Below are 27982 nucleotides of genomic sequence, written 5' to 3' on the forward strand. Positions count from 1 at the left end.
ATTTAATAAACATTTTGTATTATACACCATTAATTGGTTTGAGTTTGAGGATTGAGGTTAGTTTGATTTCCAGATTCCAGTTTCATCCAAACCAAATTTCTACCAAAGTTTTTACCACTACCAACTTTATCACAAAAACCAGCTGATATAGGTGATGTTTGAATGTTCATCGTGTTCTTGAATTATATCAATCGGTACTTACATCTTACATCCCCATGCCCTTACCCTTTGAAAATTTTATTTTAATTTTAAAATTTTTCAATTTTATAGTAATTATTGAATTGAAAGCCGCCAACAAACTTTGACATTTATGATAGAATGGCCAGCCTGCTCTTGTAATATAGACGGAACAAAATTGTTCGTCTTTCCTTATCTTTAGAGGATTCATGGTTATAAGAAAAATTGGTTAAGTTTTGTGTTATCATTTTTCTATTAATCAATATGTAGTAATAATAATCCAGAATGTGTTTGGCACTTATCTATAACTCTTATATTGTTGACATAAGTAGCCCATATGTTTCCATCGTACTGGAGGAATTTAGGTAAGCTGACAATATTTTGTCTTACTAACTTATTTCAAGTTTCACATAATATAAGAAACTCATCTTCTCAAAAATATTAAATATATTAAAAATAAAAAAATAAACAATATTCTCAACCCTTTTACTATAAGGTTAAAGTTGATGAGTTTGAGTTTGCAAATTAATAATCTGAATATAACACAGTATCAAAATTGAGTTGAGTTGACATACAAACAATGCTTAATAAAATTGTGAGAATTATATAAAATACTAGCAGGGCACCCATGCTTCGCTACGTGAATTAAAAGATAAGATTATTTTGTGAAACATTTATAATCTAAATTCTACCAAAATTGTTATAATCGTTTTTGAGGTTAGGCCACAACTTGACATGAGAATTATTGAGTCAATAATCATTTGAATAATCATTGATGTGTTGGAACTGCTCTGTAGAATAGTAGTCCAATTGCAAAGAATTGTGTAGAAAATTGGGCGGGGCTTAAGAGTCGACCTTGAATTTATTCATTGGCAATTGATATTTTCCGTTGACAGTTATCAAATTAGCAGTGATTATGTTATTTTTGCGTTTGCTTGATGCAATTGAAGATTAAATTTCAAATTAAGTTGATTCGGAGTTTTATGACTCTCGTATCCATGGATCTCTTGCTTATTCCAAGATTTTTGGCATAGCACGACACTTAATTTTTGTTGTTTAACTTATTCAAAAGTGTGAAAGCCGCCAATCCATTAATTCTTTCTTTCATGGAAGTCCATTCATACAAAAGAGTCTATTCATAATAGTTAGTATAACATTTATTGTGGCTGATTCCTCATGTCCTAAACTTTACTATCATAAATATTAAAGTGGGATGAATTTTCATAAATCTGAATAGAGTTTATTCAATCACTTTGATTATTGACTTCCATTATATGATTTCTTTCTTTGATCTTAGCTTGAGACCAAAAGCTTAGGGATGAAAATTTGGATGTAAACTAACATATGACTCAATTTAATTCCTATCTAATATATAGGGGCACCGAGCTTCACTTGTTGTTTTTTATTAATAGACAGAACACAATTATTTAAAATGTTTGGGGAAGGACTAACAGGCACAGCCTAAAACTGTTTCTCCCCCGAATTTTGATTTATACACTATAAATAGTCCAAAAAGTAAGTTATGTTCCATACACTTGAAATCAGATCCAATTTTAATCCAAACATTTGAAAACAGAAAAGTTCTGATTTAGATTGTTTACAGACCAAATTGAATAACAAAAAGCACTCACTAATCACTTGAAACTGTAAAATAATGATTAACTTTGAAAACTATGATATATTATACTCTAATTTAGGATGATATACCATGTCATGTCAACTAATCAGATTATTTTGAACAAGTCGATTAAAATTTCTAGATTCAACAGCTGGGCATAATTCTATCTCTCTCCTACACAGGCACTCACATCTTCTGTTATCGACAGACAACGAAATTATCATCTGTTTTCCCCAAGAATGAATAATTATTAACCTTTTCATGTCCTACAGCGAGTTTCCCAGGGATGGGACATAGTGCAATCGATTTTTTATATCATAAACCTACTATGTTCCAAATTTCGTGAAAATCGTTAGAGCTGTTTTTGAGATCCATTGGACATGTACATAATAATATAACCATATACAGAAATTGCTCTCTTAATATAATAGGATTGACAACTTTAGTATTGTGATCTATCAATATCAATAGGTTTGTCTTGTGTCATGTAATGACATTATGAAAGGAAATAGGAGCAGCTGATGGAATATTGTTTTTTTTTTATTTAGTTTTTAGCTGATATTGAAACATGAAAATATCAGGCCCAGTAGCACAAAAGCCTGTTCAATTTCAATCAGGATTGAATTAATCAGAGCAGGGTTTTTTTTTATTGAAGGCTTCTCTCATTAGCTCTCGTAGTATTTAGTCTGGATAATGAATTAACAGACAGTGCAACTGGCTCTCTCAAGGCCCATGGCTGCATACAAACATAGAGCGACACATGAACCAATACAACAGAAGCTGAAGAAATCAGTCCCATTTCTATCACCTCACAATAAAAATTACATTAATTCAACTACCATATGTTTGGAAAGATCGATTTTAAATTTCTTTTGCTATAATCCGTTCACTTTCTGAAGCCGTGCTGATGAATTGAAAGTAGAATGTTGTTTTCGAGATGTCCAACCAGTTGATCATATATTGCTCTTTCTATTAATTTTGAAGCTATTGGCAGGTTAGCTATGGGTCGGTAATTTTTTGCATCAGTTTTATCGCCTCCTTTAAACTTGGGAAAGATCTTCGATACTTTTATGCTATGAGGAAAGGTAGCCTGTTCAATGGAAGCATTAATTATGTGGAGAAGCGGCTGCTTTAGTTCCTGTTAACACTGTTTGAGTATCTTGCCTGTGATGTCGTCATGTCCTGATGAGTTATTCGACTTGAGGTTACTGATGAACTGCTGTAATTTGGTCAGTGAGATGGTTTCAAACCTATAGAGCACCTTTGTGTTGCTTGCTTCATATATTTTTGTGGGAGTATCTTCTGGTGTTGTATCCGAGGGTGACTGAGTGAAGGCTGCATTCAGAAGGTTGCTAATGTGATGAGGGTTTTCAATGATTTTGTTGTCCCTGCAGAGTCTAAGATTATCCACCTTTCCAATCTTGCCTTTATTTCTCTCCTCATTCATCATTTTCCATAGCACTTTAGTTCTATTGTCTGCTTGTACAATTTTCTCATTTATAAAAGCCTTTCTCTTTCTTTGAATGTCTAGCTCATAGTTTTTCTTTATCTCAATGTAATTCTGCCTGTCCTCTGGTGTTCCTGTAGATATGTATCTCCTATTTGCAAGATGTAGTTGGCCTTTGAGTACAATAGTATCATGATCCCAGAATACATTCTTATTAGTTGTCATCTTCTTAGGTTCTTGAGGCATTGCTTCCTCAATATTGAGGCGCATAATCCTCACAAAGTTGTTGTATTTATCGTTTACTGACACCTGCCTGGTTACGAGTTTCCAGTCAATTTGACTCAGTCTGTGCTTCAGTCGATGTATGTTACCCATTGAATAACTTCTGGCATATTTGTACATTGTTTTCTTTTGGTCGTCCATTGATAGAATTTGGCAGAGGATTGCTTCATGGTCAGAAATCTGGTTGGGACAGACAGTGACCGTGATGTTGCTAGTTGGCAGACTGTGGAAGCATCCATCAAGACTTGTGGCAGTGCTGGATGTAATGCGTGTTGCGGGCAGGCTGTATATACAGCATCCATATTGAGTGAGTGTGTTTTTCAGTTCTTTGTAACCTACTTCATTGGTTTTCAGGATGTCAACGTTAATATCCCCTAGTATTACAATCTTGCTGTTTTTTGAGGAGTATTCATGCAGCAAGTTTCCTAATTTTTCAAGATAGCCCTTGAGTGTTGTTGGGTCGGGTGATCTGTACGTGCCAACCACTATCAGGTTACTTTTTTCAATTGGACTCGTATAAGGACTGTTTCAAATGCTTGTTCAGTTGGTTGCAAGGATTCACTGAGTATCATTTCTTACATTTTACAGTTTGTGCTGTTACGTTTAAATGTGGCAATCCCCCCCCCCCAAAGATGGTGTATACGACAGAAGTTTGAAAACAGAGTATAGCCTGGGATATTTGTGTTCATGAGGTCTTCCTTCCTTAGGCCTTGCTCTGAGATAATGACTATGTCTGGAGAGTGGAGATGGAGTTCCACCTGCAGTCCATCAATTTTTCCTTGCAGTCCCCTTTGTATGTTTAAGTGGTATATCTTGAAGTAGGGTCGGTTCAATTCTGTTTTTTCTTGATGGGACACTAGTGTTTTTTTGTATGGCAAACTATTTGTTGATAATTGTTTTTTGTTAGTTAGCCTATTATTCTGGGAGGTATATGTTGTGGAGATAGGTTGAGTGTCGACTATGTTTGTTGCTATAGTGTCGTGGAGCCGCTGCTTAATCATTTTGCTTCACTTGGGAGTCGTTAGTCTGCTGCATCTCGTTAGGCTGCAGTGCACTTACAATGCTGTCTGCCAGGGCTTTTGTTCCCTCATAGTTCAGGCTAAGTCCATCCCTACTCAAACGCCTCCGTGTCAAAACCTTTGTGTTGTCAATGAAATTTATTTTAAGCTGTTCACACATGAAGTTGGATGAGTCATTTGTTATGTCAACAAACCTGATACCGCTGTCCTCCCGGTAGTGGATTGATCCTATGTACCAATCTGTTTGCTGGAATCTCTTAATGTTTGCTTCCAAGGTCAGCCATAGTGGCCTAATGACATTATTTGGTGTTTTTGCCATGGGTATATTATTGGATCCAATGTTTATAAAAACTTTTGTTTTGTTTTGATAGGTATTTGCTAACATCTTGGATTCTTCCCGAAGGTATAATTTTTACATTTATATAATGGTTTTATTTTCCACCTATAATTTTACTGGTTCCTCTCAGTGACATGTCTCCAATGATTGAATGGTCATGCTCCTCCTCTCCCCGCCGTCTATCCGCCTCCCTCAGCTTCCTATCTCTCTCCTGAGCAGCCGTGTGGAAGTCTGGTGGCTGTGAACTTTGTCCATTATTTCTCTGCTCAGTGATTTGATTTGCCTTTTCATGAATTTGTTCTTTATCTGGGATATATTCCTTTTGTATGTCTAAATGCGGGTGAGGTCGGTTTGCAGTGTAAGTGGATTTGCTGTCAACATCGACCAGTAAGTCATTGCTGGTCTGTACTTTAGCTGGTTTCAACTCGTCTATTAGGTTTCTTGTAGTATCTTTTGCCTCCCTTCTGACAGGACAGGTGGAATCCGGATACATACCCTGTGAGAAGTCATGTATTATATCCTCCAATTTGTAGATGGTGTCTGTCTTTCTGGCCAAGGCATCAGAGAGTCTGTCTCTATCCATTTTTAGCGATTTAATCTCCTCTTTCAGGTCGTTCATGTTGTCGCGTAGGATCTTTATTATGATTTCGTAATGGTTTTCCTGTCTTATTATCTTACCATGGTTAGTCTTCCTGTTGGGGTCAATAACTGTTTCTTCAGAGTTGCCTGTAGTATTCAATATCCTTGAGATGTTAGTTGCCTCATCATTAATCTGTTTCGTGCAGTTTTCGCAGAGCCAGTTCTGTTGACTTTTATCTGCTTTCATCATGATTTCATATTGTTCCTCTGTCATATTTATATATCCTATGTGAAACCATTTGGATTCGTCACAGTCACAGGCGACAGCCTTGTCATCTGCAGCAACAATATGTTTACATGTTAAACATGTAGATTCATCTAGTGTTCCTACTCTTGATACTCTATTACTACATTTTGATCTATTTGTTTCGGATTTCTTTACCATTTTAATTATCTTAGATCCTATCAAACTTAGTAGATGTAAAAGAAAGTATGTATAAAAATATAATCAGTCACATTCAACAAAAATAAACTAGAAATAAAAACCTGGACATACAGCAACTTTTTCTTCCATATCGACGTATGAATCTCGAGATTTCTGCTCAAACTACTGTTTGCAAGGCCAATTCTTTTAGATACAATTGTTGAAAGTGGACTTGCTTACAATTTTTGCCCTTTATTTCCTTTTTTCCTACTTTCTTCTCCAATACTTCCCTTTTCTTCTCATCTTCACCCTTCTTTTCTTACTTTTATACCCTCTACCTGCCTATTGCATGGGAAACCATAGTTGGCTAGGTATTTTTCCTCCTTTCTTTCTTTTCAGCACCCCCCGCCATGAAGCCTGTTTTTGTATTTCATTGGAAATTTATCTTGAATTGTGATTTTTTTCTGTTTTGATGCATTTTATGTATATTGTATTGTGTTGATTGGAATAAAAATTGATTGAATACAGAGTGTGTACGAACTCCCTACCAATACTCTAGGGCATTGTTCCTAGAAAAGAAACATATTTAAATTGTCCGGAAGTCTTCAGTTACTCACACAGCAGTCAATTTGCTTTTTTCACTCATTATTTTTTTCTAAATGATGGTTAAACTTGCAAAATTGAAACTTTTCACAATCATTTATAACAACTAGACAAAGCTTCAAAGAAATTATGATAATTTTTTAAATTCATAAAACAAGATGGTGTCCATTAAAATTGTTGTTTCTTAGATAACTCAGAAACCGTTTGTTTTACAAAAAAATTACAAGAATAACATTTTCAGTAAATTTAATTACCTATCGATTGGTACCTGATTTTTAAGATTGGACCAATATTAACTGAGATATGGCAGCTTTGCCAAGACCAAGAGGTTTGGTATGTAACATTAATTATTGTTTGAAATAATCTAAAATAGCTTACAAATGACTTGCAAAGCATACGGAGACTGTTGCATTGTTGTGGCAGACTTTAGCTGCATGCCTTGGCATGCACTGCAACTAACCCCCAGCGGTGTCCTAACACTTAAGCTGTCATATCTCAGTTAGTATTGGTCCAATCTTAGAAGAGAGGGGCCTGGTGACTGAGAAGTACCTTATAATGATGTATCATTCCCAAATTACGTATGGCTTGCTTCTGTGGGGTCATTCAGCGGGGGCTGCTGATGTCCTGAGACTGCAAAAGAGGGCTGTAAGAATTATAACAGGCAGCGATCATCTTGCCCACTGCAAGCCCATCTTTGCTCGCCTTGGTGTGCTGACGGTCTTCAGCCATTAAATCCTCCTGTGCTTGGTGTATGTCAAGAGGATACAGCATACTCTGGCTGCCCGAAGTGATGTTTACAACCACAACACCAGGCACCGCGACCTGCTGGATGTCCCCAGGAGATGTCTCCACCGATCACAGGCCAGCTATAGAGTTTCTGCACTGAAATTCTTCAACAAGCTGCCTCCTGGTGTGAAGCAGTTGGATGAGACCGCCTTCAAGAGAGCCGTCAGGAAGCTGCTTTGTGATAAATCATATGTAATAATTTATGAGTAATTTATGAGTGATGATCTGAACTTTTTTTAAAAAGTGGTCACTGTTTTATCTGCCATCTGAATAGTTTTTGTGTTATTGTGTATATTGAAATCGAACTCTATGACGCCATCGATCCCACAAATGTGGGTAATGGATGAAGCAAATGGTATTAAAGGTATTAAAACATCAGGTACCAATCGATAGTAATTAAATTTACTAAAATGGTTTTTGAGTTATTTAAGGAACAACATTTTAAATGACCGCCATTCTGTTTTATGAATTTTAAAAATTATCATGATTTTTTGTAGCTTTGTCTAGTTGTTATAAATGATTGTTCAAAGTTTCAATTTCGTATGTTTAACCATTAATTTCGAAAAAATAATAAGTGAAAAAGCAGAATGGCCGCTGTGTGAGTATAACTGAAGACTTGCGGACTATTTAGATATGTTTGTTACCCAGGAGCAATGCTCTACCCTAGAGTATTGGTAGAGAGTTCTTAAACACCCTGTTTAAAGAGGATGTTTAAATCGTTAGGATGTTGCTTTGTGAAAAGAGATCACTGCAGTCTGCAGTGTTCCAGCATAGATCTACTTCTTCTTAGTATTGTTCGGATGGCTCTTTTCTATGTGATTCCGGCGAACCACATTTTTTATGTTTTTTACGTAGATTTGTTTTGTTCTGCTAGGCTAGATTCCTGTCCTCCACAACACCTAGGAACATTATTGAGTCGACTTTCATTATCTCCCCATCAGATGTGAATTTCAGACAGACTGGTTTCTCATACATTTATAGTTAGGTTTATTCCATTGTAGATCTCTTTGATTTCATAGAATATGGAGTCAATTACTTGTTTCCTAGATGTATTCTTGTTTGTGGGCATCAGTATTTTTGTATCGTCAGCAAACAGTACACAGTGTTTTACATATTCTATTTCTTGGGGAAATTGTTGATATAAATTAGGAATAGCAGGGGGGGACCAGTATTGATCCCTTTGGTACACCTCTTGTGACTGCTTGAAGATCTATTGCTTTTTATGATGTGATATACTTCAACATATAGTCGCCAGTTAGAGAGGGAGTCTTCCAGCCATAAAAGTGCATTTCCTACTATTTTCAATTTCCTTGGTTTATCTATATATATAGAAATCTAAAAGCGAAATGACACTCATTCACTGACTCACTCACTCGCAGAACTAAAAATCTACGGGACCAAAAACGTTCAAATTTGGTAGGTATGTTTAGTTGGCCCTTTAGAGACGCACTAAGAACGGATTTGGAAAAATTTCCAAAGATACGCCCAAAATCTGCGTTTTCCAGCGTGTTTTAGCGTTTTCTCAGCTTTATCGAGAACAAATGAACAGAAAATGTTCAAATTAAGTACATAAGCTCAGCTAGGGTGTAATAATGTTGTGTTAAAAGGAATTTGCAATAACGTCAAAGATACGCCCAAAATTAGCGGTTTGGGTGATTGAATTGAGCTAGGAAGTACTTTGACTTTCTGATGGAAATGAAGTATGCTCAAATACTAGCCCCTGGCTAGACGGATATGGCGAGCGAAGCGAACCTGACGGCTAGTTTTTAATATATTAAAGTCGACTTTGTCGGAAGTCTTCGTAAATCAATGAAGAGTACACAGGGGGTTTTGTGGTCTTTCACATTCTTGTAATTTTATAAAATTATTCAAACAATTTTATTTATTGTATGCTTTTTGTGTACGAAAATTTTATTTTGTGTACGAAAATACGGATTTAATTAAATTCAACAATAAAAAGCACTGTAAGAGCAAAAAATTGGATAAGAACCTGTTATTTTACCAATTTCAAACATTTAAGAGCGAATATCTCGAAAACTTTTGGCAAATATCACATAACTCCTTTGAACAAATAGTGTAGAGAATTTATCAAGCTTCATTTTTGAATGGATAGACATTCGGTTTAACGCATTGTTCTCAAGATACGGAGTGGGTGGAAAGTCCGAGAACGGCTTAATATCTCATACACAAAGGTAATTTGACAGTGTGTGTGATTGGGGATCCAATTCAAATTGAAAATACTATTTTACTATGACTTTAAAAATCTGGTCCGCCATTTATACATATGATACATTTATACATATCTGGTCCGCCATCCATGATTTCGATATGGAATTTCAAGAAAGAATGAATGGTGAAAACCGCATATCCATATCGCAAACTGTTTAGAAGATAAGTTATTCATATTATTAATCAATACTATTCAAAGCAGAAAGGAAGGAAAAAAGTATGAGAATGGCTTAGGGCCGGTTTCCGAGCTCGGAATCTATAAGTTCTGGACTTACAGAGTCCAGGACTAAAATAAGCTCTCGGGTCTAAATTGACTTTCTGAGTCACGATCTTCTAAATTCTTCTAAACTCCGGGGTCTATTAAGTTCTCGACTTACTTGAGTCCAGGACTTTAACGCAGTAAACATGAGGGAAATTCACAACATTTTGCAGTTGTATTGTTGGCATTATAGGAAAACGGATACAGCTGATTGCAGCAGGATAATTCAAATGAGCATGCTCTCCAAACTATTTTGTAAAAATACGTTTCGATTTCTTTGTAGGCCTATTCAAAGCAAACCCTTTGAAGGGTGAATGAATAAACATTTCATTTTACGTTATTCTATTATTGATCATTGATCCTAACCAGTGATTTTGGAATAAAAATTTCATTAGGCTATTGAAAACGTGTTTGTTTTGAAAAAAAAACTGGAATAATAATTTATTATTGTTTTACTATTGTTAATATATTGAATATGACATTGATTAATAACATTAAGATTGGAATATAAATTCCAAGGCAATCCTTGTATTATTTTCCTTGAACATTTTTAGGTTATGTCAATCATAAAATAATGTTAGTTTTTATGCATAATTCTGATACAATTTTATTCTAAAATGAACTTGCAAACTATAAATTATGAATTTAGATGGACTAATCCAAATAATTTAGGTATTCCATGACATCTATTTGACTTTTTATCTACTCCATAACAATAACTGAATTGTGTTTGCTCAGTTAAGTCTAGAACTTGAATTTATACCCTACCCCTGTCGAGGGTTTAAAATCACGCTGTTTTAAGTCCTGGACTTGACGATTTTTGATAAATCCTTGACTTGGAAAGAGGTGAGAATCTAATTCAAGTCCTGGACTTATAAGCCCTTCACTCAGAAATCGAAATTATAAACTCCAGGGCCTAACGTGATCTCTAACCTCCAGGGTCTATTTGAGTCCTTGACTACGTTAACGCTTTGACTCGGAAAGCCTATTTTCTGACTCCAGAGTTTAAAGCCAGTTAAAGTCTAGAACTTAGCTAAATCCCGAGCTCGGAAACGAAACCGGCCCTTAGTATCTCATAAAACAATGTGATTTCAAGGAGGGTGTGATTGAGGATCCTATTCAAATCAAAAATACTACTTTACTGTGACTTTAAAAATCTGGTCGGCCATTTTGAATGCAACTTTATTTTTTTGAATAGGAAGGTAGTCATGCGATACATGATTTCAATATGGTATTACAAGACAAAAAGAATGACGAAAACCGCACATCGATATCTCAAACCATTCGGACGATATTCCTTTAACCGTTTGGTATTGGTTTGAGATATTGATGATATTGATGAGTAGTTTTCGCCATTCATTTTGTCTTGAAATTCCATATCGAAATCATGTATCATCGTATGACTACCTTCCTATTCAAAAAATAAAGTTGCATTCAAAATGACGGACCAGATTTTTACCTTCCTATTCAAAAAATAAAGTTGCATTCAAAATGACGGACCAGATTTTTAAAGTCACAGTAAAGTAGTATTTTTGACTTGAATAGGATCCTCAATCACAACCTCCTTGAAATCACATTGTTTTATGAGACACTAAGCCGTTCTCATACTTTTTTCATTCCTTTCTGCTTTGAATATTTATTCAACTTGTTATGCACGTAAGATTAAGGCCCATTCAAATAGTTTTTCTATTTCAAATTATTACAGTTGTTAGAAATTTTAATATCAACATAGAACTATAAAACTAAATTCAATGTATTTGTGCTTTGAACAGAGCCTTGAGTCAAGTGTAACTTTGTCGTGTTTGATTGTAGGGTGCAATCTGCAGTTCCCTAGCTGTATAGCTCATCCAAGCGACAGTGAAGAAAGATTGTTCAGCGGTAACATGGCTCGAGAGCCTATTATTCTTAATGTTTATGACATGGTAAGTTTTTATATCAAATAATAATGATTGTTTTTATTTTAAAATTTATAAGATTTGTTTTTCATTTACAAGAGCGATGATGTAATTGGATGAAATTTACTTATTTTTCACTTTCAATGCAAGTTCAATGTAATAAGAGCTCACAATCTACTCTGAGACAACAGCTCTGAGCTCTAGCTCTGAGACAACAATTATTATTCATCTCCAGAACTGTCATATTGCTAAGAACAAATATTTCACACTGCCTCTCGCTGGAACCGGGTGTTATTGGGGCGCATATCGTTTAACAAAGTATTTATTTACTACAGGTATACATTCACCTTCATGATAATGACATCAATATTAAAAACTTACAGTTTTCTTGAAAAATCTCTCCACCTTTCTTTTAATATTCTAGTCTAGAAATTGTAATCTGTTTTCTGTCTACTTGATTCCAATTTTGTGCTGAATTGCCTAGTCTATTTAATTACAAAATGTAATGTAGCCAAATTGAACTTAAATATATTTTAATTTCTCATTTTTAAAGCCCTATCATATGTCTAACATTTTAATTAATAGATTATAATGAAATGGACCTATGCATTATACTAGGCAATAAATCCCAGACACAATACAAATATGTATTCTGTGTCCCAGACTCTAATGTCATCTTAGATACCATTGCACATGTAATGTGGATATGTATTCAAATTATTCTCAGATTTGCTATTTTCCAGCAAAGTTAGCTATATTGTTTATTGGTTACACCGCTATCAATAATATATGTAGGATTTATTTGTCAATTGTCAGCATTGTTTGATTGAAATGGTTTCTCTAATTTCCAAATATGTTGTCAAAATTCATTATAGCTACTCATTTCATAAATATTGCCATCTGTTTAGTAATAAAATTTCCAGCCAATATTTATTTTCATTATTTCAGTATTGGATAAATGAATACACAACACCTATTGGACTTGGTGTTTTCCACTCAGGAGTTGAAATCTATGGACAGGGTAAGATAAGTTTCCAAATACTTTTATACTGTATTATACCTTCACAAACAAAATTTCAGAATAAGGGTGCATTATATAGCCCAGTCAATAAAGACATTTATGCGCAAAAAAGTAGGGGAGAGCTGAATTTTTGCAGGATGTTAATATACCGGGTGATTACAAATGAAATAGACAACTTCAATAGCCTGTACAAAATTAAACTGGTGTATTTCAACATAGTAAGTGATAAAGGTTTGTAGGGAATTTCTTAAAGTTTATGTTGGTAGAACTGTTGCTGGCTATTGTTGGCTGCTCCGTGTTACAACAGCCAGTTTAGTTTAGCAATAATGGCCGCTACTCAAGTGGAGAAAGCTTATTGTGTTCTTGAATTAGCCAAAACAAACTCTGTTACTGTTGTGCAGCGTCATTTCAGAACAAAATACGGTAAACCACCACCAACAAGGCAATCAATTTATGACTGGTATGAACGTTTTGAAAGCAGTGGACGTGTGTGTAAGAAGAAGAGTACTGGAAGACCTTCTGTTACAGAAGAAAAAATTGATAGTGTTCGTGTTGTTTTTGTACGAAGTCCAGGAAAATCGACTAGATCAGCGAGTTTAGAATTGCAAATTCCTCAACCTACTGTGTGGAAAATTCTGCGGAAACGTTTGAAAATGACACCTTATAAATTGCAGTTAGTACAAAGTTTAAATGACAATGATAAAGTTGTACATAAAAATTTTTGTCAAGAGATGCAACATTGTCTTGAAAATGACGACACATTGTTTAATCGCCTAATTTTCAGTGATGAATGCACTTTTCACATTAGTGGAAAAGTTAACAGACATAATGTACGAGTATGGGGAACAGAAAACCCAAGAGAGACTGTACAGCATATACGCGATTCTCCTAAAGTGAACGTGTTTTGCGCTTTATCTTGTGAAAAGGTTTACGGGCCTTTCTTCTTCCAAGAACCATCAGTAACCGGAAGAATTTATCTGGACATGTTAACCGAATGGTTAATGCCTCAACTCCATGAAGATAGTTGTAACTTCATTTTTGTACAAGATGGAGCTCCGCCTCACTGGTACTCAGACGTCAGAGGGTATCTGGATGAACATCTTCCTAGACGATGGATCGGCCGTGCAAGTGAGGAAAACGTTGTGTTTCAGCCATGGCCACCTCGTAGTCCGGACCTAACGCCCTGCGACTTTTTCTTGTGGGGCTATGTAAAAGAAAGAGTTTTAGTACCACCGCTTCCTGTTGATATCGATGATCTTAAACAACGAATCACAAATGCTCTTGCTACAGTTAACCGTGAGATGCTTAGTCGTGTGTGGTCAGAATTTGACTACCGTGTTGCTATCTGTCGTGTTGCAAATGGTGCACACATTGAACATCTGTAAATTTTCAATAAAAACTTCAAGAATTCTTCTATGTAATCGTGTAAGTAATGATCTAAACTTTTAAATAATAAATTCTCTACAAGCTATTCAAACTGTCTATTTCATTTGTAATCACCCGGTACATGGTACTTAGCCTGGAACCGAAGAGTCCCCATCGTTACACCGCTTGCTTACCCACTGATTATTTGATACAGGTTGATTATAAAAGGACTCTACAACTTTGAAAGCACTTAAATATTTATTTAAATTACTTAGAGAATTGAGAAAGGTGTCATTTTGTTACAAAACACTTCAAGTTTAAGGTGTGGGTGCTATTTTGGTTCGATGTTACATCCGTTGGTAATGCGACTTACATTCCACCGTCAATAGATTTCTTGCCACACTAGTACCAGCATAACTTGTGCAACCGCAGCGATGATCCGATTTCGGAGGTCATTAAAATTGTCTGGTAGAGGCGGAACATAAACCTTATTCTTAATGAAATTATTCTTATTCTTTCTTCCCACAGGAAGAAATCCATCGGTGTTATTTATTGGATAGAGTAAACAATACAATAGTCGGAAAAGAAAAAACAGGCTATTGCCCAAAACTTCTTCAATTTCCTAATTTTGTCTTGAATTGTCCAAATATTATGTAGGCTAAAAATGTTTTGTAGGTTCCCACAGGAAGAAATCCATCGGTTTTAAATCTGGTGAGCGAGGTGGCCATACAATTAGCCCTGCACCGCCAATCCAGCGAAGTTGAAAGCGATTGTCTAGAAAATCCCAAACTTCTCCGTGGAAATTAGTTGGTGCATCGTCGTGCTGAAAGTTTTTTTAAAAATTCATCTTGTTCAGAATGACGGTGTATCACCTCATTTCCACGGAGAAGTTCGGGTTTTTCTAGACAATCGCTTTCAATTTCGCTGGATTGGCCGTGCAGGGCTAATTGTATGGCCACCTCGCTCACCAGATTTAGCACTGATGGATTTCTTCCTGTGGGAAGAAAGGATAAGGATAATTTCATTAAGAATAAGGATAATTTCATTAAGAATAAGGATAATTTCATTAAGAATAAGGTTTATGTTCCGCCTCTACCAGACAATCTTAATGACCTCCAAAAAAAGGATCATCGCTGCGTTTGCACAAGTTATGCTGGTACTAGTGTGGCAAGAAATCGATTATCGGTGGGATGTATGTCGCTTTAACTACGGCTGTCATATCGAACCAAAATGGCACCCAAACCTTAAACTTGAAGTGTTTTGTAACAAAATGACACATTTCTCAATTCTGTAAGTAATTTCAATAAATATTCAAGTGCTTTCAAAGTTGTTAAGTCCTTTTATAATCACTCTGTATCAAAAAATCAGAACTACAATATTATATTGCAAGCACCAATGTAATGTATAAAGTGACTAGATTCTATGTACGAAAAGTGAAGTTTTGGAAATGAATACTGATCCAAGTAAACTTAGTGAAATCGATCTAAATTCCAACAAAATGCCACAAAAGTCTCGAAATGTATGTTTTCTTTTCCTCATAATTCCAGCCAAATAAAGTCCGACTGAAAACATTGTTCCTGCTTGTAAATACAATTAAGATTAGGATGAAACTAATAATTATGGAAAATTGCAATATTTATAATTTTCAATAATGTAGTCGTTTATTAATTATTGTATTACATATTTTTCAAGTTGGTTATGATTACGTAAACATAGACCTGCTGAAATCCCTTGTATATGTTTCAGAGTATGCATACGGAGGACATCCTTTTCCATTCTCTGGAATTTTTGGAATCAGGCCGAGAGACACGAATGAACTTGGAGAACAGTTTCGATTCAGGTACTAAAGCGCCTGAATTCAATATTGATCGATGACTCCAATGTATACTGATGTTTATAATGTATATGATCCCATATATACTGTATATACTACAGGGACCGGCATATTAATCTGACGATTTTGTAGTAATTGTTATGTTTGAACCACTGTCATTGAAAAGGCGGGAATGTTGTACATCGACAGATCTATTCTTGCCATTTCAGTAGCCAGTATGTCGTGGTCAAGTGAACATCAGGCGATTGTGATTGAAGCTATTTTTTTAAATAATGACTCAGTTATTTTAAACAGCGTTTATGTCGCAGACATTTCAATAATTTAAATCGACACGCGCCTGTTCCCAGTAGGAATACGATCTTGTTGTGGGTAAAGAATTTCAGGAACACGTTGTCCGCTTTAAAAACGAAACCAACAGGATGAAAACGAACCGTGAGAACGCCTGAAAAACGCCCGAGTAGCTGTTACACGGTCTCCACGACGTTCAGCAGCGAAACATGCTGTTGCGCTAGCCATTTCTGATCGAAGTGTACGATGAATTCTTCATTCCGACCTAAAATTCCATCCGTATAAGATAATGTTAGTGCAACAACTTAATGCAAATTATTGGGCACATTGCAAAGCAACTTGCGAGATCATTCTCGAAAATGTCCACCACGATGCCGTTATTCTTTCAAGTGACGAGGAACATTTTCATTTTTCGGGATTTGTGAATAACAAAATTACCGTTATTGAGTAGCCAATAATCCACAGAACTAAAGGAGGTCATTCAACGAGAAATTGAAGCAATTCCACAAGTGATGATTGAGCGAGCAATGGCAAATTTTAGAATTAGGTTAAGTGAATGCGTGAAAAGTAACGGAAATCATTTGGCTGACATAATCTACAAATGAAAAACTTTGTGAGTAATCTAATTCACTATAAATTGCAAAATTTTATCTTCAATGTGTTATATTATATGAATTAATTGTACGAAACACACTTTAGTTGACCGAGCGAATTGAGGTCTAAGATTCAAGTCGACGGTTTGGCATTTCTCTTAATGTTTAAATGTTTTTATGTTGCGCATTTACGGCGAAACGCGGTAATAGGTTTTCATGAAATTAGACAGGTATGTTCCTTTTTATATACGTCGACGTATATACAAGGATTTTGAAAATTTTGCATTTCAAGGATAATATAAAAAGAAAAAGGAGCCTCCTTCATATGCCAATATTACCGTAAAAATCAGACTATAGAATTATTCATCATTAATCAGCTGTCTAGTGGACTATAATAGTACCCGTTCAAAAACATCGAACATCTTGAAAATTGTATCTTTCCATCAGCGTTGTAGACAGTTGCAGCCAGACCTGATAACAGCGCTCACACTCACATTCCGGGACGACACGTCACGGTACGATATAGGACAGAAAGCTCTATGTTTATTTAGGATTTTTTCTAGACATGTCATTTTTAATTGATAAATTATTTATCAATTAAAAAAACATAACAGGTCAATGTAACTCACTGAGCGCGAGGTCTACTGTTCACAGAACTACTAGTTATTATCCCTCAAAAATCGGCAGGTTTTTATGTCGGGCTCTGTATATAATTAGATGAATATTAGTACATTGTAATGTTCAAGATAATAGGAAAACATTATCACGAACGGGCACATTCTATAAATCCATCTTGGAAATCATACTTAGAAATGTATGGTAATAACGATCAAAGCGAGGTCACTTATTTTTTTCAATTAATATCACAGTATACAGTGATGTCATAATTTGGTCCCTTAATCACACGAGCACACCTGAGAAATCTATCTCATTAATCTATCAATCATTTTGCCAAATAAGAAAGGCACTATCTTATTCTAATTCACTCGAAAAGTTGAAATAGGTCTAAACTTTCAATTTATTATTAATCAATTTAGACTTCATATTGATTTGTGTGAATTGCTTTATTCTGTATTATTTTATGAGTGTGAATATTGTATGCATTTTTTGTTTCTTGATGACTATGTCTATTGTGTGTTTAATGAAATTAAAGATTTCTATTCTATTCCATCCATAATAGGCTAATTCAGTAAGTTTCCATGATTGAACGTATTGCTCAAGGCACAAAATAAAGCCTGATTGGAACCTTTATTTTCAAATTGAAAAAAAATCAAAGGTGTTTGTCGATTTTCAAAAAGTATAAATAATATGTGTAGACTATCACAATAGCAGTAACTTTATTGTGAAAATTGCACCATTTGTATTGGAAGAAAATTACAAAATGCATCTTTAGTGTGTTTGGACTATTAATGTTTTTTTTAGATTGAACAATACTCATTTGAAAAATAATTTGTACTTTGAGAATTATTATATTGATAGGGATAGTGAAGCTGATGTAACAGTTGGGTTTACTGACTTATACCATAGAGAAACAATAGCGTTAGTAGATATCCCATGGTATAGGACGTTTATTTAACTGTTACTGTTATTTCAAGCCGATAGTCCACGTAGTTCTTTCTCATGAAGCTGTGTGACGCTGGTAGTCTCTCATACTGTGCCGTTCATACACTCTCACCCCAACAAAACAGAAAAAATCGACAGTAATCGGCTTGAGATAACAGTAAAAATTCAACATAAACGCCCTATACCATGGGATATCTACTTAAGCTATTGTTTCTCTATGCTTATACTTATTACATACACTTGTATGAAGAGGAAAGAACAACAATAATATTAGTCAATTTAGTTTCTTCATCTTCGTGTTCAAAATAATTCAAAATATAAAGATTTTTAAATGTGAAGGAGAAAGTGAGGAGAAGATGACTATTGATCTCACAGTTCATAAAATTTCATCTAGCATTCTAGCACAAATATCAGTTCTTTTTTTATTATTATTTTCTTATGCTTTGCTTAAAGATTTTGTTTGCTCATCATTGAAAAACACAGTTGAAGACGATCTTGACTCGACCGACACAAAGTCAGAAGAACTATTTCTAAAGGGCCCTAAACACTTACCGCCACCTGCGGTGGCCTGCGGATTTGGCCTGTGTCCTTGAACGGCTCGGAGCAAAACTACTACACACTTGTTTCGAGCAACGCGAGTCCCGTCTGCCGTACTTTTCAAGGCTATCCTCTCCACCGAAATCTAAATCGTCCAATAATAGAGATAGAGAAATTTTGATTTCAGATTTGGATTCAGCGACCCCAAATTCTGTAAATCGTAAGTCTCATTTTCGAAAATACCCGAAAACAAGGGAGTTATGGCTGCTATTTAATATAGCTTTCTATTACCATAGTAAAAGCGTTCTAGGTTAATAAGATAATAATTTTTTGCTCACAAAGGGACAGGCAAAGGTTTTTAGAAACTTTTAAAAACTTAAAAGTTTAGGTCTAAACATGAACATTTTAAAACTTGAAAGTTTTTTTTTTTAATTTTAAACTTGAAAAGATGAATCCGAATATGAAATCAGAAATCAGAAAATTTCCCTCATTATTACCTAATAAAATAAAAGATAAATAAATTTCTTCATAGATTAGAATTCTTCATTAATAAGTTGGAAAACTGTTTTCTTATCCATTTGTATATTTCTTATAAATTTATGACATCCAAAGTTTAATACTGTATATGTAAAAGTATCCTTTGGCCAAAATACTAGTGCAGGTTTGTTTTATTCAAGAGTCTTCAAATCGGCAACTTAGGACAAAAAAGAGGACAAAAATACCAGAGTACATTGGTTCAGGCTGAATATAAGAAACAACAACAATAAAAAGAACAAGGGTTTCTGAAGGGCACATGCATGGGCTTTGTGAATTCAACACTGACCATTTTCACTTCAATTTCTTCCTTATTATGTTATCTGTCTCTCTACACACTCTCTCTCCGATATCTTTCTATAAATTCACTCAAAAATTCCGGATTCAAGAATATTTTCTAGTCTTGATACATTTTTCCAACAAAAAACATCTAAAACTTACTGAAATATGAAATTTAACTAATTGAAACTGAAAACATAACTGAAATGTAGAAACAGTAATATCGTGAACTGACTGAGAACTGTGGTGTCTTTAGGTGAAGATTGACACTGACCAACTGACTATACTAGGGAAGTATTCATTTCGCCTCTATTTCTAAAAATAATCCAAAAAATAAGTTCATTTTTATTGAGTAACATCGTGAACTGACTGAGAACTGTGGTGTCTTTAGGTGAAGACTGACACTGACCAACTGACTAAACTAGGGAAGTATTCATTTCGCCTCTAATTCTAAAAATAGTACAAAAAATAAGTCCATTTTTATTGAATAAAAAATTGAAATAAATTAATTTTGAACTGTCAACTGGTAAAAATTCTTGTTGAAATACCATGCAAATTATCCGTGAGAGTTCAACAATGGCCACGATTCATTATGTAGCACATTGAAGGGCCCCAGAATTCAGGCCCTTCTAGCTCTCATAAGAAGGTATTGGCAAGAAAACGCAAGCCGGCGGCGCTAGACTGGCTGGGAGCAATGAATGCATTGATATACGGAGCAAGTGGGCCAGTTTGAGCTGGCCCATTGCACGTTGATTCAGAATATTCTCGCTCAGACTGCTGAGCGCTAGTATAGCTTTGTTTAAATGCCAGTAGCCATCATGTGAATTTGCATCCGAATTTCCAACAGGTTGTTTTATAAAGTAATAAATTAATACTTTTCGCTACTGTTGTGCTAATATTCACATAGATTAATTAGAATAGCAATAAGCCCATTGAAGTGATTGCTGATCGTGAATTTAAAGGCGTGATTTTATTGTGAAGTGCTGTATTAGTGTGTGCTGTGTGATCATGATTTAAATGAGATTAAGTCAACTTCGACTAGTTTAGATCTACTTGAAAAAGGAATGAAAAACTGGAGAAAACGCTGATTTTAGACTCATAGATAGTGTAATTCAAAAGCACTTGGTCACAACATTTGTACACCTTAGCTGAGCCTGTATACCAAATTTGAACATTATATGTCTATTAGTTTTTGAAAAAGCTGAGAAAACTTGGAAAAATGTTGGATAAATGCTGAAAATCAGTCGATTTTGGGCGTATATGGCATTATTTCAAGACCCGACTGGAACAATATTTTCACACATTAGCTAAACTTCTGTACGCAATTCGAACATTTTTTGTTCATAAATTCCCGATAAAGCTGAGGAAGTACAGGGACACTTTGAAAAAATTAGATTAAAAAATCCAAAGACTTTGGATTTTTTTCAAATCCGTTCTTAGTGGGGTTTCACACCAAAGCTGGGCCGGGCCGAGCTGAGCGGTGCTGGGCCGAGCCGAGCGGATTTGTGCAGTCGGCTTGACGCCCAACTCGTGCGTTTTCGGCCAATCAGATTCTGCCTTCTTTCAGTTTAGTTCGATCTCCCCACGTATTGAGTTGCGCAGTATTTTGTATTTTTGTATTACTGAGCGAATCGGCTTCAGTGCGAACGCAGGCAGATTCCGCTCGGCCGATCCGCCCAGCTCGGCTCGGCCCAGCTTTGGTGTGAAATCCGCCTTAGTTTTATCTAGAGTGCCAACTGATCCAAATTAGAATGTTTTTGGTCAGTAAATTTTTAGTTCTCTTGAGTGAGTGCCATTTCACTTTTAATTTTTAGATAATCTTGAAAATATATAATATTATTATCTATTTGTTTTATTGTTCATGATAAGTTGATGAATCACTCCACTATTTGTTATAATTTATTTTTCTTACTTTCCAGACAATCCATACATGTGGGAAACACAGACTTCACAGAGCAGGATGTCAGAAGAATAGTTGATGAAATGGGAAAAGACTTCAGAGGGGATCGTTATCATTTAATGAACAAAAACTGCAATCATTTTTCAGGCTCCCTAACTCAGGTTGGTGAATATTCTTCTAAAATATAATAAAACAAGTTTTGGATGATCTGTTTGATGCATCATCACACTTGAACTACCAAACTGATTAACTTGACATTTTTCATTAACATTCTGAATTAACGTAGGATGGGTGTAGGACTATTTTTATTTTTTAACTAACCATAATTTTAATAATTTATATTAAATTATTTAAATCTTAAATATAACATAAACTTAAAAACACATAAGCACAAAATGTCAACACACTAAAACATAACCTATCATTACAACAGACCTACTAAAATAATACTATCATCACTGAATGCCAAATCCATTGTGGATCAGGAAGTTCTCAGGTTGAAATTTCAATGTGGTCAAATTTTTATCTTCGAATTTTCAACTCCCATTAACAAAGTATTGAATAATTAGTATTTTATATTTCTTTAGTTCATCAATTTAATTTCAGTTGATCATTTTTGTAGATTCAAGAAACGGTCAACTTTTAATTACGGCCTAATCTTGAAACCTTTCTGGATTGAACTTGAACTTAAATAATGAGGGTTGATAATAATAATTCATCTATTTGTGTTTTCCACAGGCCGTTTTAGAGCCCGGGTTACACCTACTCGTAATTTTTAATTTCTTCAACAGTTTACATAGTTTAATTAGACTTAATTGATAACTAGCAGGTAACCCGTGCTCCGCAAGGGTCTATTTAAAAACTTGGCAAACTGAATACTTGATCTACTAAAATCTTGAAGAATTTGAAATAGGCCTATAACCATCCTTGGTAAATTAAGAAACAATATGCAAAATTTCAAGTTAATCAGTCCAGTAGTTCAGATGTGATGATGCGTTATTCGTGAATTTCCACGTATAATACGTGTCAATTAATTCCTTTATTATATTATTGATTTCATAGTGTAACAACGGTAGCCTATTCGTATTTTACACGTATAGCATTCTATTGCCTTGCTTGGGTTGAAAGAATGTTTTCAAATTATAGACCACATACACCTAGTATTCCCATGTGAAAGTATGCAATATATTCATTCATATCCAAACGACTTGAATGTAATTGTGAAATAGAGGAGCACCCGTTTCATTTTCATTCAATTAGTAATATAGTAGTATTTCATTGAACTTCAATATTTTTCAAGTAGCGTTTCTGTAGTGATATTTCGATAGATATGCTGCAATAAATTATACTATATTATCAAAATTTTCTATTTCTATTCATCAATGCAAAATCCACCTTTTCAAGCCGATGTTGATGAGTTGAATTTGTTGTAGACTCTTTGTGGCGAAGACATTCCGTCGTGGGTGAACCGCCTGGCCTACTTCAGCACATGTGTGCCGTTCCTGCAGCGCTGCCTGCCGCGAGAGTGGCTCACCCCCATGGCGCTGCAACACTCCATCAGCCATCACAGAGAAGCCTCCTCATCGCCCGACACACCCTTGTAACACACACTCACTCCCCCCTCCTCCCCCTCCTCCTCTCCAGTGCCACATAAAGTAACACCTCCACCTCATACATGCGTACGACCATGTGTGATGCACAATTCTCTCACAAAACGCTGCCTCCTCTCTGAACAATTGTTGCTAAATTGACGTGGGGAAAGCTGTGTATGTAAATAACATTTATTTTAATAGGCAATTGTTATCGAACGTGTAAATATTCACATTTGCTATGACTGTTGATTGTAACAAATTTACTCGCAACTTTTAACTTCAAATTGTATTATTTGTTTTGTCTTTTCAATTGTATTTTATGGAATTTGTTGATTGTTTTAAATTTCATGTTCTTTAAAATATTCAATTTTATAAAATGAAAGATTCTCTGACTGATAATTAATTCTCTATAATCTTTCCTAGTAAAACATCATTTCAATTGATTGCTAAACAACCGTAAGCTAAGCAATCTCAGTTGATTGTAAGTTGATTACAATCATTCAAAAAAACTATATTTTGATATAGGCTACCAATATTGTGTTATTACAGCGTGGGCTTATAAAAGTGCATTCTAACAGTAACTACGTTCAAATTTGAAAAACTTTTGGACTATTCAAAAACTGAATAGGATTTTTATTCAATGAAATGCATTATTCTTAGATTCTCCTCCAATAATTAAGCCTGATTTTGGTTTTTCCTAGCTATCAAGATGTTTTTATCACTTCTAGACTCAAAACTGCATGGTGTGAATAACTTATGGATAATTCATCAGACACTAACTATAAAGCATCATGATTCACGCAAGATGTTAGAGAATTTCAACTCTAGGCAAGTTTGTGCGTAGTCAAAGGAGGACAAACTAATACTGATGATTAAATTATTGGAGAGGGAGAGAACATCTCATTTGAAGAGTTATTGTAGTGAGAATCTGAAATAGATGCATTGATTGGATACCATAATTTGAGTGGTTGACATTTCGGTAGAAGAACCAACATGAATGAGAATGCAGTCAGAGTAAAAAGCTTTATTAGAGCAGGCCAAATATTAGCTGAGATGCCACAATCATTTTCCAATCCATTAAACGAAAGACATGAATTTTTGTGGTAGTTATAAAGGAATCACTTTTCTGATTGTGATCTTTAAACTAGGTATTTTAGACTTAAGACTCTATTAACATTGATTTGTGAAGATTTCCAAGAATTAGAATACTTCATTCCATTGAGGCAAGATACAATACCGTAGTAAACGTTCAAAAATACAATAAGGTGAAGGTTTTTAATGCCACAAACAGATTAAAGATTTCATAGATACAATAGATGGGATTAAGGAGATTCTCCCATTCTTCTTCGAATTGCCCAGCTGTAATAGGAAAAATATTGATGAATGTTTCATAGATAAATGGCAGGGACTGTTCCAAATTATATTCAACATTGTGTAGGGTGTTGAAGCTAACATACTCATTTATTGTGAATCATTAATTATAATTCAATAATTATTAATATTCTAAAATAGCATTGATTGTCTGAAATACTATTTTCAAGGTTGTATTGTTTAAGAATGGTTAAATTAGACTAGGACTTATCCTAAAGGTCTCTTATGATTATACAAATTAAATTGACTACAATATGTATTGATATTCCCCACACTAAAGAATACTATTTTGTGTTGTATAGACGTATTTCGAAATTTATTCAGTTACACAATTTATATTTCACCACTCTAGACTATGAGTTCAAACACTCTTCTCTATTATAATAATGCCGAGTACAAATTACAAAGTAAACTAATCCCCTATAACATTAATTTTATTAGTGACTAAAGTTGAAGGTTTCTGCCAAAACAATCAATTTCGTATGATCAATTCATAAAAACAAAACAGGGCATCTATCCCCCTTTCTAATCAAGTTTTATATCCTTGGATTGTCCAGGTTGATTTGTGGGTTCTTATTTTTTAGAACTCTGCTCACAACAATTTATTAAAAAACTTTACTGTGATTTCATGCAGTAGTTTAACGAAAAGAGTAATATTATAACAATTAATTTTGAATTTAGAAAGATCCGAATTCATAATAAAATTCCTTCTACTTAGCACTCAAAACTAAATATTAATTTGATATTTGACTCGAAAAGTGCCAATGCATTCTGATTTGTATTAACGATATTCTGCTAGAATAATATTCTACTTCTTCCTCTTGTAATATCACACAAACAAGTAGCTTTATACTTTTTTTGATGTCAATGATATTGTTCCATTATCCGATCTAAGTACAGCTGCACACTGCCAAACTTGAAATGATTGAGCCTTTCGATTTTTAAATGGAAATTATTTTTTTCAATATTTATTGGGTTGTCACAAAATTTTAACTCTGACGTAACTTAGTATTTATTTATAATGACAGTTAAAGTAATATAAATAGTCTGTATCTTTTGCATCCACCCAAATTTAACGAATGACAAAGCAATGTTTAACTTTGTAATATTTTGCATCCACTTAAATTTTACGATGGTTGTCCGTAAATTAATATCTTCAATGTTCTATCAACTTGTCAATGTAGCCATAATTCAGAATTAATTGGCTTTTTGAACGCCTGGAGAATAATCAGTAGCTTTTTTCTTCAAATAAGAAAATGAATTCCGTTACCTCTATCAATATTTTGATCAACTCAACTGCTACCGAAACCGGAACAGTTGTGGCTTTGATCATCCCACCTCACGCACAAAAGTTTATTCAAGCAGGAAAAAACCTTTTCAATGGCTTGTGGTGAACATCTACGTCATAAACAATGTCATTTCTGATAGAAGAGCATATTGTCATTTCTGAAACGCACATTTTTTTGTTACTCGAAAAGCGGCTGGCTTTGATGTGCTATGCTATTCACTCGGTTGTTTGTGTAGGCTACGTATTTTATACTCAATTATAGCTCATTTTCAAATTTATTCATGATCTTTTGAGTCACAGTCACAGAAATCATAAAATGTTTAATCCTCACCTATATTCGTCGATGTTGCCCGGCCGGCCCAAAAAGGTAGAGAACAAACAATTACGAATACCGTATTTTAGTTGAGGGAGTAAGAGTCTAGGTGAAATAGCGGTAGCAGCTAGAAATGCTCACTTGATGGACAATTCTGTGAATTCAGATACATCAAAATTTTTCATATTTAAAAATTATATTCTAATTCTAATTTTATTGTATGCACTGTCTAAAAAATAAAAGAACATGATTAAATTGATCAGAGTAATGACTGTGATTACGAAACTAGGCACAGGTTTTTTGAACTTTGAAGCATTCATGTTATTAACTAGAGAAGTTTTGTTTCTACTTCTCTTTGGTTTTTTTCAATTGTGAAAGTTGAAAAGCAGTTTGACTTTGGTATTCTCTAAGAATTTGTGTCCCAAGCGCACTGTAGTTCATTTTGATAATTATTATTTAGCATTTCCATTAGTTTGAATATTCACACGAGTATTGTCTGTGATTGCTACCTTATCAGTATTGTATTTAAGAGATTTTCATGGTTCTCTCAGCAGCTTTTCAAAGTAATGATGTTGATGATGATCATCATCATCATTATTATTATCTTATTTTATACTATATGTTCACTGTAATTTATATCAAATGTTCTATGGAAATTATTCACTTTTCCTTATGAACACAAACAAAACAGATTTTCATTTAAAATCTACTCTGTAGAAACAAAAATGATAGATATTGACTTTTTCATTATTTTTCTGTTTTAGATATAATCGATTATATCGAAATATATAATGTATTATTTATAAATATGCTACTCTTGCTCATATTTATGTAGTAATGATTTATATTTATCACTGGTTTACTTTATTATGCTATTATTTATAAAACTTGAATTAATATCTGAGGTTTATTCATGCATTAGGGTTTAAGTCATTGTTTATTATTTATTTCGATGTGAGCTCTTGGCCTGTGCGCGGGTAAAGGGAGGGATAATAGTGAGAAATAAATAGACCTACAGTTTTAGGCTAGTTCTTCGTAACCGGAGAATGACTTTGATGCTCATAACTGTTGGGTCCTAACTATACGAGCGTCATAGAAGTTCTGATTTTATTCGGAACTTCTTCAAAATGCATGCCTTCTTATGGGGCGCTTCTAGTTTCACTCATAAGAGACAATTTCATCATGTATTGTAAATGATCTAAAAAATTCAGCACGTTTATGATTCTTGTTTAGTTGGGGCTTTAGCTGAGCACTAAGAAGAATTCTCCCTGCAGAATAAATATTCTCCCTTCAGAATAATCTCCCTTATAACGGGAGAGCCAAGATCACGGCTTGTATCTAAGCTTTGTGATTAGTCATAGGCGATTCTGACTGCAAGCAAGGACTACCACTTCCCAAAGGATTATTTATTGGAAATAATACTACATTTCCTCCCTAGTTACAATTTTTTCATGGTGATAAAAATATAGGTAATAAAAGTCTTATCATTAATGAAAATGGATTTAATTAAAAAATGATAACCGAAGTTGGATAATAATGCTGAAAATTTGTTAATGCTTGCCAGAAATATTATTTAGTAGCCTTTAGCTATCCCTTTAATTTTCTTTGTGGTTTAATATGGATATTCTGTAAATATTTGTAATTTTATAATTTGATGATAGAGAAAAGGTACAGTACTTTTATAAATATATTGCGGATATTATCTTGATTCTTTGAAATATTTGTTACTGAACTAAATTTTATATAATGTAAGTTGTGTGTATTCAGTGTTATAGGATATGAAATCAATGAATTAAATGAATTATGATTAATTAAATTGAATGCTGTTCTTGTTGATACAATCCTCTGA

The 27982-nt window shown here is 34.4% G+C and overlaps 1 protein-coding gene across 1 annotated transcript; it reads left to right on the plus strand.

Annotated features, from left to right (window-relative positions):
- The first annotated feature begins 178 nt into the window (after positions 1-178).
- On the plus strand, positions 179-27949 carry LOC111051731 (deubiquitinase DESI2). Its single transcript, XM_022338275.2, has 6 exons — positions 179-542; positions 11573-11682; positions 12604-12676; positions 15788-15881; positions 21589-21730; positions 23003-27949. The coding sequence occupies exons 1-6, from the start codon at positions 515-517 to the stop codon at positions 23171-23173; spliced, it is 618 nt and encodes a 205-aa protein (XP_022193967.1). The 5' UTR covers positions 179-514; the 3' UTR covers positions 23174-27949.
- The last annotated feature ends 33 nt before the right edge of the window (positions 27950-27982 follow it).

Source organism: Nilaparvata lugens, chromosome 3, assembly GCF_014356525.2.
Source record: "Nilaparvata lugens isolate BPH chromosome 3, ASM1435652v1, whole genome shotgun sequence".
NCBI lineage: Eukaryota > Metazoa > Arthropoda > Insecta > Hemiptera > Delphacidae > Nilaparvata > Nilaparvata lugens.

Bases quoted from the DNA above. Each gene is read 5' to 3' on its own strand.
- LOC111051731 (XM_022338275.2), top strand. From the start codon at position 515: ATGTTTCCATCGTACTGGAGGAATTTAG. The intron at 11,683-12,603 runs GTAAGTTTTTAT...TCATTATTTCAG, and splicing joins TTCTTAATGTTTATGACATG to TATTGGATAAATGAATACAC. The intron at 12,677-15,787 runs GTAAGATAAGTT...TATATGTTTCAG, and splicing joins AGTTGAAATCTATGGACAGG to AGTATGCATACGGAGGACAT.